We start from the raw sequence: 14,453 nt of genomic DNA on the forward strand, positions 1-14,453 counted from the left end.
CTCACCCAAAGCTGGTTATGGGCTGTATTTAAAGGTGAAGAACAAAGCTAAGCTTTGCTTTTTGGTGGTTATTCCCAAGGATTCATGTCAAAGACAAACAAGAAAATTCTGTTGACTTTTGTCTCTCACACCCACTGCTGGACTTAATAGGTAACCAACTCAGCCTTCCATCCACTAATAAAGCCTCGAGAAGAGAGAGGGTTCTGGGCCGGTTCCTCTCCCACATGCATGAGTAGACTGAGATTGGTATATATTTATCGATGTTAACTTAGAAATAAAATAACAGCACCACAGTTAAATGCCCTTTGCATGTGCTAAGCATGTCTGCTGACTGCAGTCTGAGGTATGTCTTCAGAAATGGGTCTTCTACCTCTAGGTAACCATGGATTTGAGCCACTGAAGTTTTTTCTCTGAATCTCCAGGTTGTGTGTTCACAATGTTCTGAAGAGCCCCAGGACTCATTCCTACAGCTATGTTCATGTGATATGTTCATCTTATATTAGCAGAATAAAAATGTCATTTGCTTCTATTTGTTGAGGGAAAAATATAACATGCTTAGAGCTTCCTGCAGGTGTATATGAAAGCTCCATCCATTGGTTCTCAGAGAAGAGAGTTTGCCTCCAGGAGATGATGATGTCTGAGGGACACTCAAGTTTATCACAGTTGGGATGGGGATAGTGGGTAGTAGTGAAGGGTGCTATTAACAAACTGATAGCTGGATGGCCTGTCAGAACAAAGAACCATGTAACCATGGCTTACCATGACTAGAGTGAGAAACACTGCCCTATGTCCCTTAGCAAGTCCACAGTGGAGGTGTGGAGAGGACAATTTAGCCACTGGGAAGCTAGAATCCTAGCAACTTCCAAATAGCTAATAAGCTAAGAAAACTGGAAATCCAGTAATGAGACACTAACCACTCCTTCCCATCTTTTCAAACACAATTCTAGGAGGCCAATGTAAAACTAGATATTTCAAAGTGAATTTTAAATCACTTCCAAACAGCACACCGGAGGATAAAAGTATTCTAATGTTGGAAACAAGCAAAATGCAAAAACAGTTATTTGTTTAACTTTTTAATTGTAAGATGTATCCTTCAGTACCATATATACCTGTATTTGCTTAAACATTGACAAATAAATAAACAAGTCAGGAAGCTGGGGAGGGCTGTCACCTTGGGAGAGACTAAAAGGGGACACTGAGGAGGGAATTTTAGCTGGATACCTCACTATTTTCTGTTCTATGAATCTAATCTTTACCAAAACATCCACAGTGACTGGGCACGTCAGCCAAGAAATCAGAAATCAACCCACGGAAGATTCTGAGTGGTGAATCCCAAGACCACACACAGCCCAAGTGCTGTCAGGAAACCTCTGCTAAGGGCTTCCATGGACACCAGCTAAGGAGGGATGGCCTCCGCTCCCTTATACACCTTCCAGCTAAACCTGCTCCCTGAGGTTACTGGGTGGGTGGGACGAACAGAAGAACCAGGTGCATGTCCTCCATGGCTGAACTCTGAGCAGCAGGCGACTGCAGGGCTGAGTAGGCAGACGGCTGGGAGTAAGGGCGAGGACCACAGGCAGACGGCTACACTGATGGCAGCCCAGGAGGAGGATCTGGGGGTCTTACCATTTTCCACAGTGGTGACGATGCCCTTCAGAGCAGGAAAATAGCTGCTCCGTCTTGCTGCCAGGATCTTAACCATCTTGAGGACAATAGGAGCCTGAAGCTAAAATGGAAAAAATACTTGAATAAATAACAAGCCAGTTTACTAAATAAATCTGCTCTCTAAAATTTTACATTATATCCCACTCAAGCAATATGCACAGCATATTTTATTATATTTATTTTTTAAGATTGTGGGTGTGTGTATGAATAGGCATGTGTGGAGGTCAGAGCTCAACATGCTGGTATCACCTCTCTTTCACTTGTGGGCACTGTGATCGAACTCAGGACATGAGGCTCGGCACTGAGCGCCTTCACCTGCTAAGCCATCTTACTGGTGATATGAACAGTACTTGAGACTCAGGGGCATACGGGTTTCAGGATGAAAACAAGTTTAAATAAATTTTTTCAAAAATTTGTATTTTATTTTTGCATTTAGTTTTTCCAAGAAGTGGGTTTACACATTATACATATAAATTGTTAATGACCTGTTTCAGAAAATCTCCTAACAGGAGAAACACGGAAAAACAGAACAGTTTTTAGAATATATAGTCAGTCAGTTGACATGAAGTATCCAGCAGAGAGACCAAAGTTAGTTCTTCCACAGCCAAGCAATATCCGACTCCTCCCCAAATCTGACTGACGGCAGTAACTGTGCTAGCTGTGTGTCAACATAACACAGTTTAGAGCAGTGGTTCTCAACCTTCCTAACGCTGCCACCCTTTAATACAGCTCCTCAGGCTGTGGTGACCCCCAACCACACAATTATTTTCATTGCTACTTCATAAGTGTCATTTTGCTACTGTTATGAGTTGCAGTGTAAATATCTGATATGTAGTATATCCAATAGGTGACTCCTGGGAAAGGGTCATTCAACTTCCAAAGGGGTCACAACCCACAGGTTGAGAACCACTGATCTAGAGTCACTTGGCAATTGGGACTCTCAATTGAGAAAAAGCCTCCATAAGATTTGCCTATAGTCAAGTCTGTAATGCCATTTCTTAATTAGTGATTGATGGAGGGCCTAGCTTACTGTAGGTGGTGCCATCCCGGGCTGGTGGTTGGTCCTGGGTGATATATATATATATATGACTGTGCAAACTGTGGAGAGCAAGCCAGTCAGCAGCACTCCTTCAAGGCCTCTGCATCAGCTCCTGCCTCCAGGTCCCTGCCTTGAGTTTCTGCCATGACATCCCCGGATGAACTACAAACTCTAAGATAAAATAAACCCTTTTTTCCCCCAAGTTGTTTTTAGTTATCATTTTACCACGATTCAATCCAAACTAAGACAGTAATTAAACCTTGCCATCTCCAGCCTTTTGCCCCCATTGAAATGCTCTTTCTCCTGTTAAATGGTATTTCCAATGATCTCAGATGCTACCAAAATATCCTTATAAAAGCAATCCGTTTTCACTAACTTAAAAAAAGTGCATACCCTATAGACAGCATCGTGGAGTAAGAAAAAAGTCCTACAAAGACTGTTAGACTTTTAAAATGACCAAGTAATGCTGCCCACCCCAGAGCTGACTCTGCTCCTTTGATTTACAAAAACTCCAGCACTGTCTACTCACTTGCTGGTATATGCATTTCAGGTTATCATGCCTCATAGTCCAGAAGTCCAGCTCTGTCTCCGGGGTCGGGTGGAGGCCACTCAACAGAGGCTGTGCTGAATCCTTTTCTATAGCTTCTTGGATCTGATGTGACCATTTAATGACTACAGATTCAATGGCATGGAGTATTCTCCTCTCATCTGATTGTAGCCTATAAATATTAGATGGTTATTAAAAGCATCCAACAGTGACTTTATCCAAATAAAGACAGGATATGGTACTAATAGTTTTTTTAATGCATCTATAAACTAGTTTTCTCAATATAAATCCTTCAAAATCCATTATTTTCATGTTCCTGGTTTGAGTTTGGCATCATTGTATTCCATGTATAGTACATCTCTAGTGCTAAGAAAAATGTTAAAGACCAGAGAAAAACCGTCAACAGAGTGCTCAGTCACAAATGGGGCATCTTTATTACTCCTCTAAAAACACTGTAAGAGCCAGAGGCTGGGGAGGGGCAGAGCAAAGCAGTGTCTTCTGGACGGGACAGACCAGTGCACTCATGAACTCAGAGCCATTGTGGATGCCTACACAAGACCTGCACAAAACAAAACCAGGCAACATTCCACCCCTAACTGAGGTGCTACCGACAGGTGACGGCCTCTGGGGAAGACTGAGTCAGTTTTTAAGGTTGACAATTCTGCTGTGGATGGCCCCACACCTGTGAATATACATTGGTAGCTTAAGCTGGACTCAGTGGGTTACTTAAAAAAAAAAAAAAAAAAAAAAAAAAGAATCAAGGACCAGAAGTCGGAAAGAGACTGGAAAACCAAGGACTTAGTGGGAAGAACAGCAGTGGATATGATAAAAATACGCTGTATGAAATTCTCAAAGGATAAAATTACTACATTATAAATCTGATGAATGGGAGCTGGGGCAATTGCTCAGTGGCTGAGAATGCTTGCTGCTCTTCCAGAAGACCTGAGTTTGGTTCCCAGCACCCATGTCAGATGGTTCGTAACCACCTGTAACTTCAGGCACCATACCCAAACACAACTATACACAATATACGTAATTTAAAATAATGACTAATAGTAAAATTAATAAAGAATCACCATATTCTTAAACACCGCTTTTCCCAGAGGAATAATTCTGAGATTATGACAATTACTAGTTTTCCTTAGAGAGTAACCCGTAAGCTGAGGTGCACCTCAGGTGGCAGAGGGCTGGCCCAGAAAGCACAAAGCCCAGGTGTGGAGGTCGATGCCTGTAACCCCGGCATCGATGTGAAAGTGGGGGGTCAGAAGTTAAAGGTTACCCTTGGCCACACAGTGAGTTTGAGGCCAACCTGGGCTGCACGAGACTCAGTTTCAAAATGAACAAACGTAATACCTTAAAGGAAATAAAATACATTTTAAAATGACATATTTTAAAGTAATTTTATTTTGCTAACAGTTTAAGAGGTGTGGTATTCTGTGGGGATGCTAGCCATTCATGTTAATATACTGTATAGAGCTGTATATACTATACTGTTACTTACCTGGTCACTGAGTAATGCTGGTCCAGGTCAATATTTTCTGCAATTGTAGGAATTGGTAGAAGAGTTCTTCTTGATATTTTGCCCCTAAAAACATGCATCTTACTTTTCATGACTTCTATGTGATGTTCCATATCTTGTGAAACAAAACACGACCAGGATTTATGGTTGTTCTTATTAGAAAGAATAGGAACTAATATCTAGAGAAAGAGTAACATTTTAAAAGCAGTTAATTAGCAGACAGTGAGTACCCTTGAAGACATTTTTTCACTGTACAAAATTCTCTTGTCAACAAAACCACTCAACTTTGTAAATAATCTTGATACCAAAACTACAAGGAGTGGACCAAGTCAGTGGCTCATTGACCCTGAATCACTGAGCTATATAGGCTCTTGTAAAATGAAAAGGAGTAACTGCTTGCCCTCTCATTTATCCATTCACCAAGAATTCATTAGAGTTCAATAACTCAAACCCTGCAGGAAATAAGTGAATTTATATTGAGTAAAGTTTCTTAATTCAAGTTGAGCATGTTGGCAGGTGTGCTAACAGAAATGATCTTTCTGAATCACATGAAGCTGGTTGAGAGCAAGTGTTCTCCAGTTGGATGGTTTCCTAATGCATCAAAGTTTGGATAGTAGAGAGATGTTCATCCAACCACAGGGATCTTTTTAAACTCCTTTTCCACGAAATGTGGAGAATCAGCAAAACCAGCTATGACTTCTAAATATTAAGAGATATTTGCTGCTGGACTAGGGCTGTGGGTCCGTGGAATAAAGCACTTGTGCAAGTATGAGGACCTGAGTTTGAATCCCTAGAAGTCAGGTGCAGTTGGACGTGGTAGAGAAGTGGGAAATGAGACGGTAATCCTTCTACCGGCAGGGTGATCACCATTTCCTGCAGGGTGCCCACTGGATGTCAAGCTTCAGTATGATTATTTACAATTTCTACTCAATGGCCTTGGTGGATGGGCGAGGCACTAGGAGCCGTGCCCTCCCACATAACTGCCATATTTAGAAACCCACTCTGGTATAAAAACGGAGTATATACCTTCATTTGAAGTGATAGGGTATTAGAAAACCCTTGCTAGGTAGGTCACTTGGCTTGTGTCTTAAAGAGTCAACGTAAAACAGGTATCATGATCTGCATGTGTATGTCTTCTCCTGATATGGTGCTGGAATCCTAACCTTTAAATCCGTGGCATTAGGAGCCGCTGCCGCTGTCAGGCTGCTAGCTCTCCTAGCAAACGGGATTGACACTTAAAAGGAGATCGTTTGCTTTTTCACCATGTGGGTACATGGCTACAAGGAACCAACCTGGAACCAGAAAGTAAGCCCTACAAGCAAATTAATACTTGCCAGCCATCTGGTCTCGATTTCCAACCCTCAGAGCTGTGAGAATTAAATCTATTTTATACGGGAAACTGAGTCTACGGCACTTTGTTACAGCAGCTCCGCCTGAGTCACCAAGCACTGTCTTAGTTGAGGTCACCATTGCTGTGAGGAAACACCATGGCCAAAGCAACACAGGGAGGGAAGGGTTTATTTGGCTTACACTTCCTCATCACTGTTCATCACAGAAGGAAGACAAAGCAGGAGTTCGAACAGGGAAGGAACCTGGAGGCAGGAGCTGATGCAGAGGCCGTGGAGAGGTGCTGCTTACTGGCTGCTCATCATAGCTTGCTCATGCTGCTTTCTTATAGAATGCAGGACCACGAGATCAGGGATGGCAACACCCACAGTAGGCTGTGCCCTCCCTCACCAAAAATTGTAGCCCGATGAATCTTTTTTTTTTTTTTTGGTTTTTCAGGGTTTCTCTGTGTAGCTTTGTGCCTTTCCTGGATCTCGCTCTGTAGACCAGGCTGGCCTCGAACTCACAAAGATCTGTCTGCCTCTGCCTCCCAAGTGCTGGGATTAAAGGCATGCGCCACCACCGCCCAGCTCCGATGACTCTTATGGAGGCATTTTCTTAATTGGAGGTTCCCTCCTTTCAGATACCTCTAGCTTGTGTCAAGTTGACATAAAACAAGCCAGCACACACTACAAAATACTCATTTACTATATGAGAATAACTGTAAGGACAGAAGGAAAAGGTTTGGGAAGATGGTAAGTTCAACTTTAGCTTGAAATGTCAACTACACAGCCAGTAGAAATTCGAGGAAGGCACATGGAGCTCTCTCCTTGGATCAAAGAAGAGAACCCAGCTGGACGGAGCTGAGGGGTCCTAGCACACCACTGAGAGTCACTGCGTGTGTGCACCTAGCCATGCCAAACCTTGAGACGTTTGCCCTCCAGATCTAGACCTTCTGGCTCATTCGCAGCCTTGTCTGTAAGGGAATGAGAAGTACACCATGGCTGTGATGTCCTTGCTTTTTTTCCCTGCCCAATGCTCATCTCAAACTCTTCCCAACATTAAACTCAAACTGTGTCTAGATTAAAAACTAAACAAAAACACAAAAGGCATGAAAGCAGAGGGGAGATTATTGAGAAGTATGAAGCAGGGAAGGAAGAGGAGTTAATGGAGGGTGAATATGATCAGAGCATATTATATGCATATCAAAAACCCAGTTTGCGATAATATATTTTAATAAAAATTAACCCCAAAATGCAGTAGCACCTTTTCCTACAATGAACAGCCTCAACAGGACCACACTGATTACTGGGGTCTCACTGCACAATCAGATTGAGGAACTGACCTTGTAGACAAATACCTAACTCCATGGTTCCCAATGCTCGCCCTCACATGGGGAGCTCCAGCCTGGCTCCCACACCAGCAGTTCTAAATTAATGAGTAAGAGGTGTGTCCTTGGCATTGGTTCATTCCAAAGCGCCCCCTGCCTCCCACCAGGTGAGTCTAATATCCAGCTAAATCTGAAAATACCAGTTTAGCTCTTCAGAACCTGGTGACTTTGTTTTCATCCCAAACATGTGTGAACAAACAGCATCAGGTGAGAAACCAAGTACCTTGAGCTCTCAGGCCAGCTGGACTGAGTCAGTCTGCGTTGACAGAGCATCAAGGTAGCCAAAGAGTTGGTTAGGCCATTTATGTTACTGTGGAAAAATCCCTAAGATAGAGGATGCTTCAGAGTTCAGCCCATGGGATGTTGGCCCTGTCATGCTCAGGCCTCATACCACAGCAAGAGTAGATGGCAAAGGAAGACATTCATCTCACAGCAATGAAGAAGCAAGAGAAAATAAGGGGCCGTGGTATCTACAGCCACTCAAGGGCCCACGCTCGGTGACGTAATTTCCTTCTATGAGGCCCCACCTCTTAAATGCAACACGTTTCCTGATGCTGAAGACCAAGCCTTTAATACACCAGACTCAACCTACCCTGCAGAGTATGGGAACGTGTGAGCAATTGCTAACTTCATTACTGCTTCTGTTATCTGACATGAGTGAAGCTCCATTCAGCTGCTACTTTTTAACAGTGATTTGGAAAAATGGATGATACTGATTTTCCAAAATGTAAGCTCATCTCTACCCTGAATGTAATACCTTAAACCTAAAGCTAACTGGCAGAACCTAGTCAGTTAAAGTCGGCGGGTAAATGCTTCCAGTGTTTTGAAAGGGGTCAGGGAAGAGTGAAAGGGAGTTGTCGTCTGATGAGTAACAGCCTATTCGGTATTAGTGTACAGATGATGCTGTTCGAATCTCAGATGGTCTTTTAATAAAACAAAAAACAAAAAACAAAAAAAAAACAAAAAACAGAGCCAGATATCAGGGTGAAAGATCAGAGAAGCAGAGCAGCCACAGCCAACCTCACCTCGACAACTCCTCAGCTGATCCTGTTTCCACGAATCCTCTGACTGAAATCCCCTGAGTCCCCACTGGAAAGGGTCTCAGCTGAACTGCTTTAGTTCCTGTTCCCTCATGCCTTATATACCTTTCTCTGCCCTGCCGTCACTTCCTGAAATTAGAGGATTAAAGGTGAAAGCCACCACTGCCTGGCTCTGTTTCCAGTGTGGCCTTGAACTCACAGGGATCCAGATGGGTCTCTGCCTCCCCAGTGATACGATTAAAGGTGTATGCCACCACTGCCTGGCCTGTGTCTAATCTAGTAACTGGCTCTGTCCTCTGATCCTCAGGCAAGCTTTACTAGGGTACACAATATATCACCACAAGACAGAGTTGAGAAATAAGTTAAATGTGATCACTCCATACATCTGGCCAAAAAAGCTAAGGCTTCTACATACTCTTCTTTTTTAAGTAGCCAGAGATGGTTCAACTAATGCCAAGTGTCTGGAGGTAAAGAAAAGACTCAGATATTAAAGACAGACCAGTACCTCATCCAGGAATGCAGTTACATGTGTGAGCAATGATCGAGGTAGCTCCCCAAATAAAACTGTTTGGGAGAAATCACTTTCTCCCATATTTTCAGTCATCTTCTTGGCAAGATAAACCAGTTTGTGTTTCACATCTCTTGGAATCTGCAACAAGAGCAAGATAATTAGTTCAAGTTCACTACAGTCTCTTTGTTAACGAGCAGGATTTGCTGTATCCCACTTGCAGACCTTGCCAACAGAAGTAAAACCCTGGCATCCTGCCCATGTTTACAAACAAGGTTGGTCTGTTGCTCTTCCGTGTCCTGGAAAAGGAGATTCTCTTCTTTTTAAAAATATCAACTTCAGGGACATGTTCATTACAGTGTACACGGTAAGAATATCATAAACAGAACCAAACATGGGAACATTTCAATCTCTAGTGGGTTTTTTCTTTTTATAATGTTCTTGTTTGGAAATAAGCCAAACTGAAATAATGACAAGACATAAGGGGTTAATTTGTATTTCTGTTGTCAAGGCAAAGAATGGAAGTGTTTAGCCAAATAGTTTAACATTCCTATAACTGTTAAGTCATTTTTGGTAAATATTACACTATTCAGCTTCTGTGCTATGAGCGTAAGGTTTCTTGACTTATATGATAATTTTTTTACAAAGTTATAATTAAAAAAATACCAAAACAAAGATAGTCAAAACTCACAAAGCCGTTTTAATGCAACCTTCCTGCTCTATACTAATACTCCTCACACCTGTCCTAATGGCCACACCTGGGACGACATTCCCACTTTACACATGAACCCCAGGTGCAGCACGCCGAAAGATAACCCACCGGGCACCGGCTCCACATTCAGGCTACCCCTCCCTACCTTTCCTTCTGTAATGTTATAACTTCATGGAACCGAAATCAGTTTTAAAGAAATCCACATCAGAGAATTATTCAATTGGACACAATTTTAAGAGTTGTATTTAAATGTAACTTTCCAGAGCACATTGCTTGTACAAACGAGTATGGAGAGTAGAAAGATGGCTCAGCTGTTAAGATGCTCCCTTCCTGCACCCACATGGTTGTAGTTTACCACCATGTGTAACTCCAGTTCCGGGGACCCTACACCCCTCTTCTGACATCCGTGGGCACCAAGCACGCCCGTGGTGCACAGACACACATGCAGGCAAAGCACTCACACACATAAAAATAAAATGACTATACTCTTCCAAAAAAGAATTTACTATTTAATTTTCAAGACAATTGAAATTACTAATAATTTTGCAACAAAGATGTTTATTCTGTCTTTTAAACGACACCAGCCAGTCTTGTTTGGTTGTTGTTGACTTTTTGGTTTATGTTTTGGTTTGTTTGGCGATTTACTTATTCATTTGTGTATTTGGCAGAGTCTCATGGTGAAGCCCTGGATGTCCTGGAACTCACTATGTAGACCAGGCTGCTGTCGGTTTGTTTTTCAGAACGCAATTATTTCTTCCTGGGACAAAACATAGTTAGCAGACACTGAGACGAAATACTCAAGCTTTAAGGGCGTTGCCAAACACTTTGCTGTCGTATTTAAAAGGATATGACTCTGGAGTTCCCTCGGGACCGAAACAGAAGTTATTTGATCGAAAAGCATGCCTAGCACCGTACACCCAGGCATCACGGACTGTGATAGCTGGGTTTTCTTTCTAATACATCATTTTATGCTACTAACTCTACAGGCGCCTAGGCATCCCTTCCAGAAAACTAACCTACAGCCTCTTACTCAGATCAGAGCTGGTGCACACAGGGACCTGGACTTCTGCGGGAGTCCCAGAGTCAGACTAGAAGTTAAGTTTAAGCCTTGCAGCGCAGCGGGCGTCCCCCTCCTTACCTCGGGGGAAGCCGAGAGCTGCCCGGCGTCTGCGACACTGAACACCAGGCTGGCAGGCCCTGTGCTCTCCAGAAAGTCCCCGAGGGCTTGCCGGTGGTCCTCGCTCTCCAGGTACTGGCTCCACGTCTCCTCCCGGAACGCCAGGGCCTGTCGCAGGCGGCCACCCAGGAAGCGCACCCGAGGGTCCAGGGCGAAGCGCTGCGCTCTCCGTGCCGCCGCCGCCTCCTCGTCTTCCTCTTCCTCTAGCTCCGAGGGGCTGAGACGCAGCGCAGTCCCTTCCTCCTGGGCTGCCATCTCGTACCTGCGAGGGGGGTCCCGACGAGGATTCTCAGAGTCGACCACCTCGGGGGCGCCCACTGTCCTCCGAGATCCCCGATGGGCGCCCGCAGTAGCGCACGCACGCGGTGTTAGACTCGCTGGAGAAGTAGCGGCCGGGACTGCATCGCGTCCGGTTGCCCGGGAGATGTCGGCCCCGCCCCAGCCCAGGAGTGAGGGCGGAGCGAGAGTCTCGGGCCGCCCCGCACATCCCAAGCAGAAGCAGGGAAACCAAGCTAAGTAATCGGGGATTTCTCTGCCTTTGCCTCCTGGGTACCTTGAGGGATCCCAGAGTTAGCTGCTCTCGATTCAGTGGTACTGTCTCGAGCAGATGTTCCTGCTAAATTCACTACCTCGGTTAGTTTATCTAACCCCTAGAAAGCGGTGGCGGGGCGGGGGTGGGAGGGTGGGGGTGGGAGGAGGGGGCTAAAAGCTCAATGTTTAACAATGAGCGAGGTATGCCCCGAAGTAGGTAGCAAGAAATGCTGGAACTCGGGTTCGTTGCCAGCTTTGAATCCTCTTGTGTACTTTGTCCCTGTAAAACAAAAACAAACAAACAAACAAAAAAAAAAAACAACCCCCCCCCAAAAAACTCTCTATTTACTTGTCCTAGTTGTTAAAGTTCAAGATCTAGACATCACAAGTCCTGATTCCCATCTCCAGACTCTGAAAGAGACTGCAAAGCACTCCTTTTAAAGGCCAAAATGCCCCTAAGATCTCCAACACTTGTCAGCACAATGGTGAGGGGAGGCGCAGAGGTAGAACGCTGGCCTGGCGGAGCAAGCCTGAGGCCTGGCCTCCATCCCCACCGCCCAGAAATCTGTTTTCCCCCGATTTTCTCATTAGAAAAGTAAGAATGTTGAAGGGGTCTTTGAACTAAACAGTTTTCAAGCATTTCTTTTTATTATTCATTTTAAAAATAAACATTTCAACCCCCTCCCCGATCCCTTCCACAGGAGCTGCCAAAGGAGTTTTGTCCTTGATAATCCATGTATGTTTATAGGAAGACTGGAACATTCTTTTTGTTTTCTTTTGGGGAATATTGCCTCTCTTAGCCATCTATAAGCTTTTCTGGTTATACTATCAAAATCTTTGAATATTTTCAATATGACATCATAAGGATATCATGATCATCATCAAGCCTGCCTTGTGGTCCATGGTGTCTTTTGCAAGTGTCCAGAAGCTAGGTGTAGGAGACTAACAGTGAGTTTATATTCTCTCGTCATTTTATTCCAGGTTTGCATACTCCTACCAATTCTGGTTCCAGAGAGACCAGAATTCTTTAAATAACAGTTCAATTAAATTGAGGAGATGGCTTACTGGGTCAGGGCACTAGCTACCCAAACTGTATCCCTAGAACTCACATAGAAGTCCAATTTGGTGGTGTGAGGCTGTAATCCAGCACTTGAGACGGGAGGCTGACACAGGAGAACCACCTGGAATCATCGCACAGGCTAGCCAGCCTGCAGTACAGACCAGCAGCTGAAACAAGAGCCACCTGCTTCAACAAGGTGAAAGGTAAGATCAACTCCCCAAAGTTGTCCCCTGACCTGTGTCTTATGCCTGCCATACACACCACACACACGATGACTTAATAAATTTATTAAAACTGAGGGAGACCTCCTACTTTTTCTCCCAGGCTACTTTTGAGGAGGGAGAAGTGAAAAATATTTAGATATATAGATGGAGAGAGAGAGAGGGAGAGAGAGAGAGAGAGAGAGAGAGAGAGAGAGAGAGAGAGAGAGAGAGAGAGAGAGAGAGAGAAGAAAGACAGAAATGTCAGCAGCAATAAGTTTGCTGCCTTAATTTTAAATGCCCTTTTTTGTCCTGTCCCAGTTAAGTTCTTTTTGTGAAAAATGTGCAGTTGGGTTCCAGAGGGTGCTGGGGATCAGTTCCCCTGTGGTTTTTCCTGTTTGGAAAACAGTGTCCAGCTTGCCTATGGATACAGAGTAACCATTTCTTGACTCCTGCTGTTAGAGGGGTATATAAGCCCATGTTGGTCGGAAAAAGAGAGCTGCTTCCCTGACGAACTGAAACTGGGTGTCTAGAGTGCTGTTTAACCTCAGCGTCCGCCAGATTTCGTGCTCCAGCTGCCCGTATCACAGCACAGAAACATATGATATCCTCAGGAGGGCCTGGGTCAAAACCTACTAGTCCCTTCTGTCTCTACTAAAGGGCTTTTAAAGGAATGCCAAGGGATGGAGCAAAAGATCTCCCCCGAGCACAGCCAAGTGCAAACCATCCCAAACACCTGACCATTCACACGTGGTCAATCCGTCCCCTAATGCAGCCCTGCTGTGTAAAGCAAGCTCCGATCTCACTAGGAAACTTTTTTTGGCTCCCACATAAAACAAAACAAATAAACAACAAAAAACACAAATTAAATTGTAAGTTAATAAACTACTCTCAATTGGGGCAGGAAATTTTTTGAACAAAAATTACTAATATTAAAGTAAGATTTCCAAGTACTTAAAATCTAACAAGATAGCGAGTGAATATGTAGCAGAGTTCAGCTCAGCAGAGGCGGTCAGACGGTGAGGTTGCACTGGAGAGAGCCTTCCAGGCTTGGTGCTGTGTTCACGAGGGGCAATGCAATTTTAACTTGTCATTGGGGTTTTTGTTCCTTTGTTTTTAACAGTAGAATAGTTTTTTTTTCCCCAGAAAGCATTTACATATGTAATTAACAATATCTGATGTTGCTCAAATTGCTAAATGGTCTTTTAATAAAAAAAAAAAATGGAGCCAGATATTAGGGTAAATGCTGAAAGATCAGAGAGACAAAGCAACAAGCCACTGCCACGTCTCACCTTGCCAACTCCACGAATCCTCTGTTTGAAAGCCTCTGAGTCCTCAGCCTAAAGGGGTCTAGCCAAAAAGGACTCCTCAGCCGAAAAAGACCGGCTGAAAAGACTCTCGGCCGAAAAGCCTCTGGCTGAAAGGGTTTTAGTTCCTGTCTCTTCACAAATTATATACATACCTTTCTCCACCCAGCCATATTACTTCCTTCCTAGTGCTGGGATTAAAGGCATGTGTGCTTCCCAGATACTGGTAGCATAGGCACGAGATCTCAAGTGCTGGGATTAAAAGTGTGTGCCACCACTGCCTGCCTCTGTTTCTCTCCTAGACTGACTCCAGCTCATGTAATCCAGGGTGGCTTTGAACTCACAGAGATCCAGACGGATCTCTGCCTCCTGAGTGCTAGGATTAAAGGTGTGTGCCACCACTGCCTGGCTCTATGTTTAATCTAGTGGCTT

The 14,453-nt window shown here is 44.1% G+C and overlaps 1 protein-coding gene across 2 annotated transcripts in view; it reads right to left on the bottom strand.

Annotated features, from left to right (window-relative positions):
- The window catches only part of Dnah11 (dynein axonemal heavy chain 11), a 314,894-nt gene extending 303,571 nt beyond the window's left edge, over positions 1-11,323 (bottom strand). For both annotated transcript variants that reach the window (XM_028880929.2, XM_037210919.1), the window contains exons 1-5: positions 10,885-11,323; positions 9,032-9,175; positions 4,753-4,949; positions 3,234-3,423; positions 1,627-1,726 (exon numbers count right to left, since the gene is read on the bottom strand). In XM_028880929.2, coding sequence (XP_028736762.1) covers positions 1,627-1,726; positions 3,234-3,423; positions 4,753-4,949; positions 9,032-9,175; positions 10,885-11,178 — 925 coding nt within the window. In that variant the 5' untranslated portion in view covers positions 11,179-11,323. The remainder of the gene's footprint in view (positions 1-1,626; positions 1,727-3,233; positions 3,424-4,752; positions 4,950-9,031; positions 9,176-10,884) is intronic.
- Between the last annotated feature and the right edge of the window lie 3,130 nt (positions 11,324-14,453).

This window comes from Peromyscus leucopus, chromosome 14 (genome assembly GCF_004664715.2).
Source record: "Peromyscus leucopus breed LL Stock chromosome 14, UCI_PerLeu_2.1, whole genome shotgun sequence".
NCBI lineage: Eukaryota > Metazoa > Chordata > Mammalia > Rodentia > Cricetidae > Peromyscus > Peromyscus leucopus.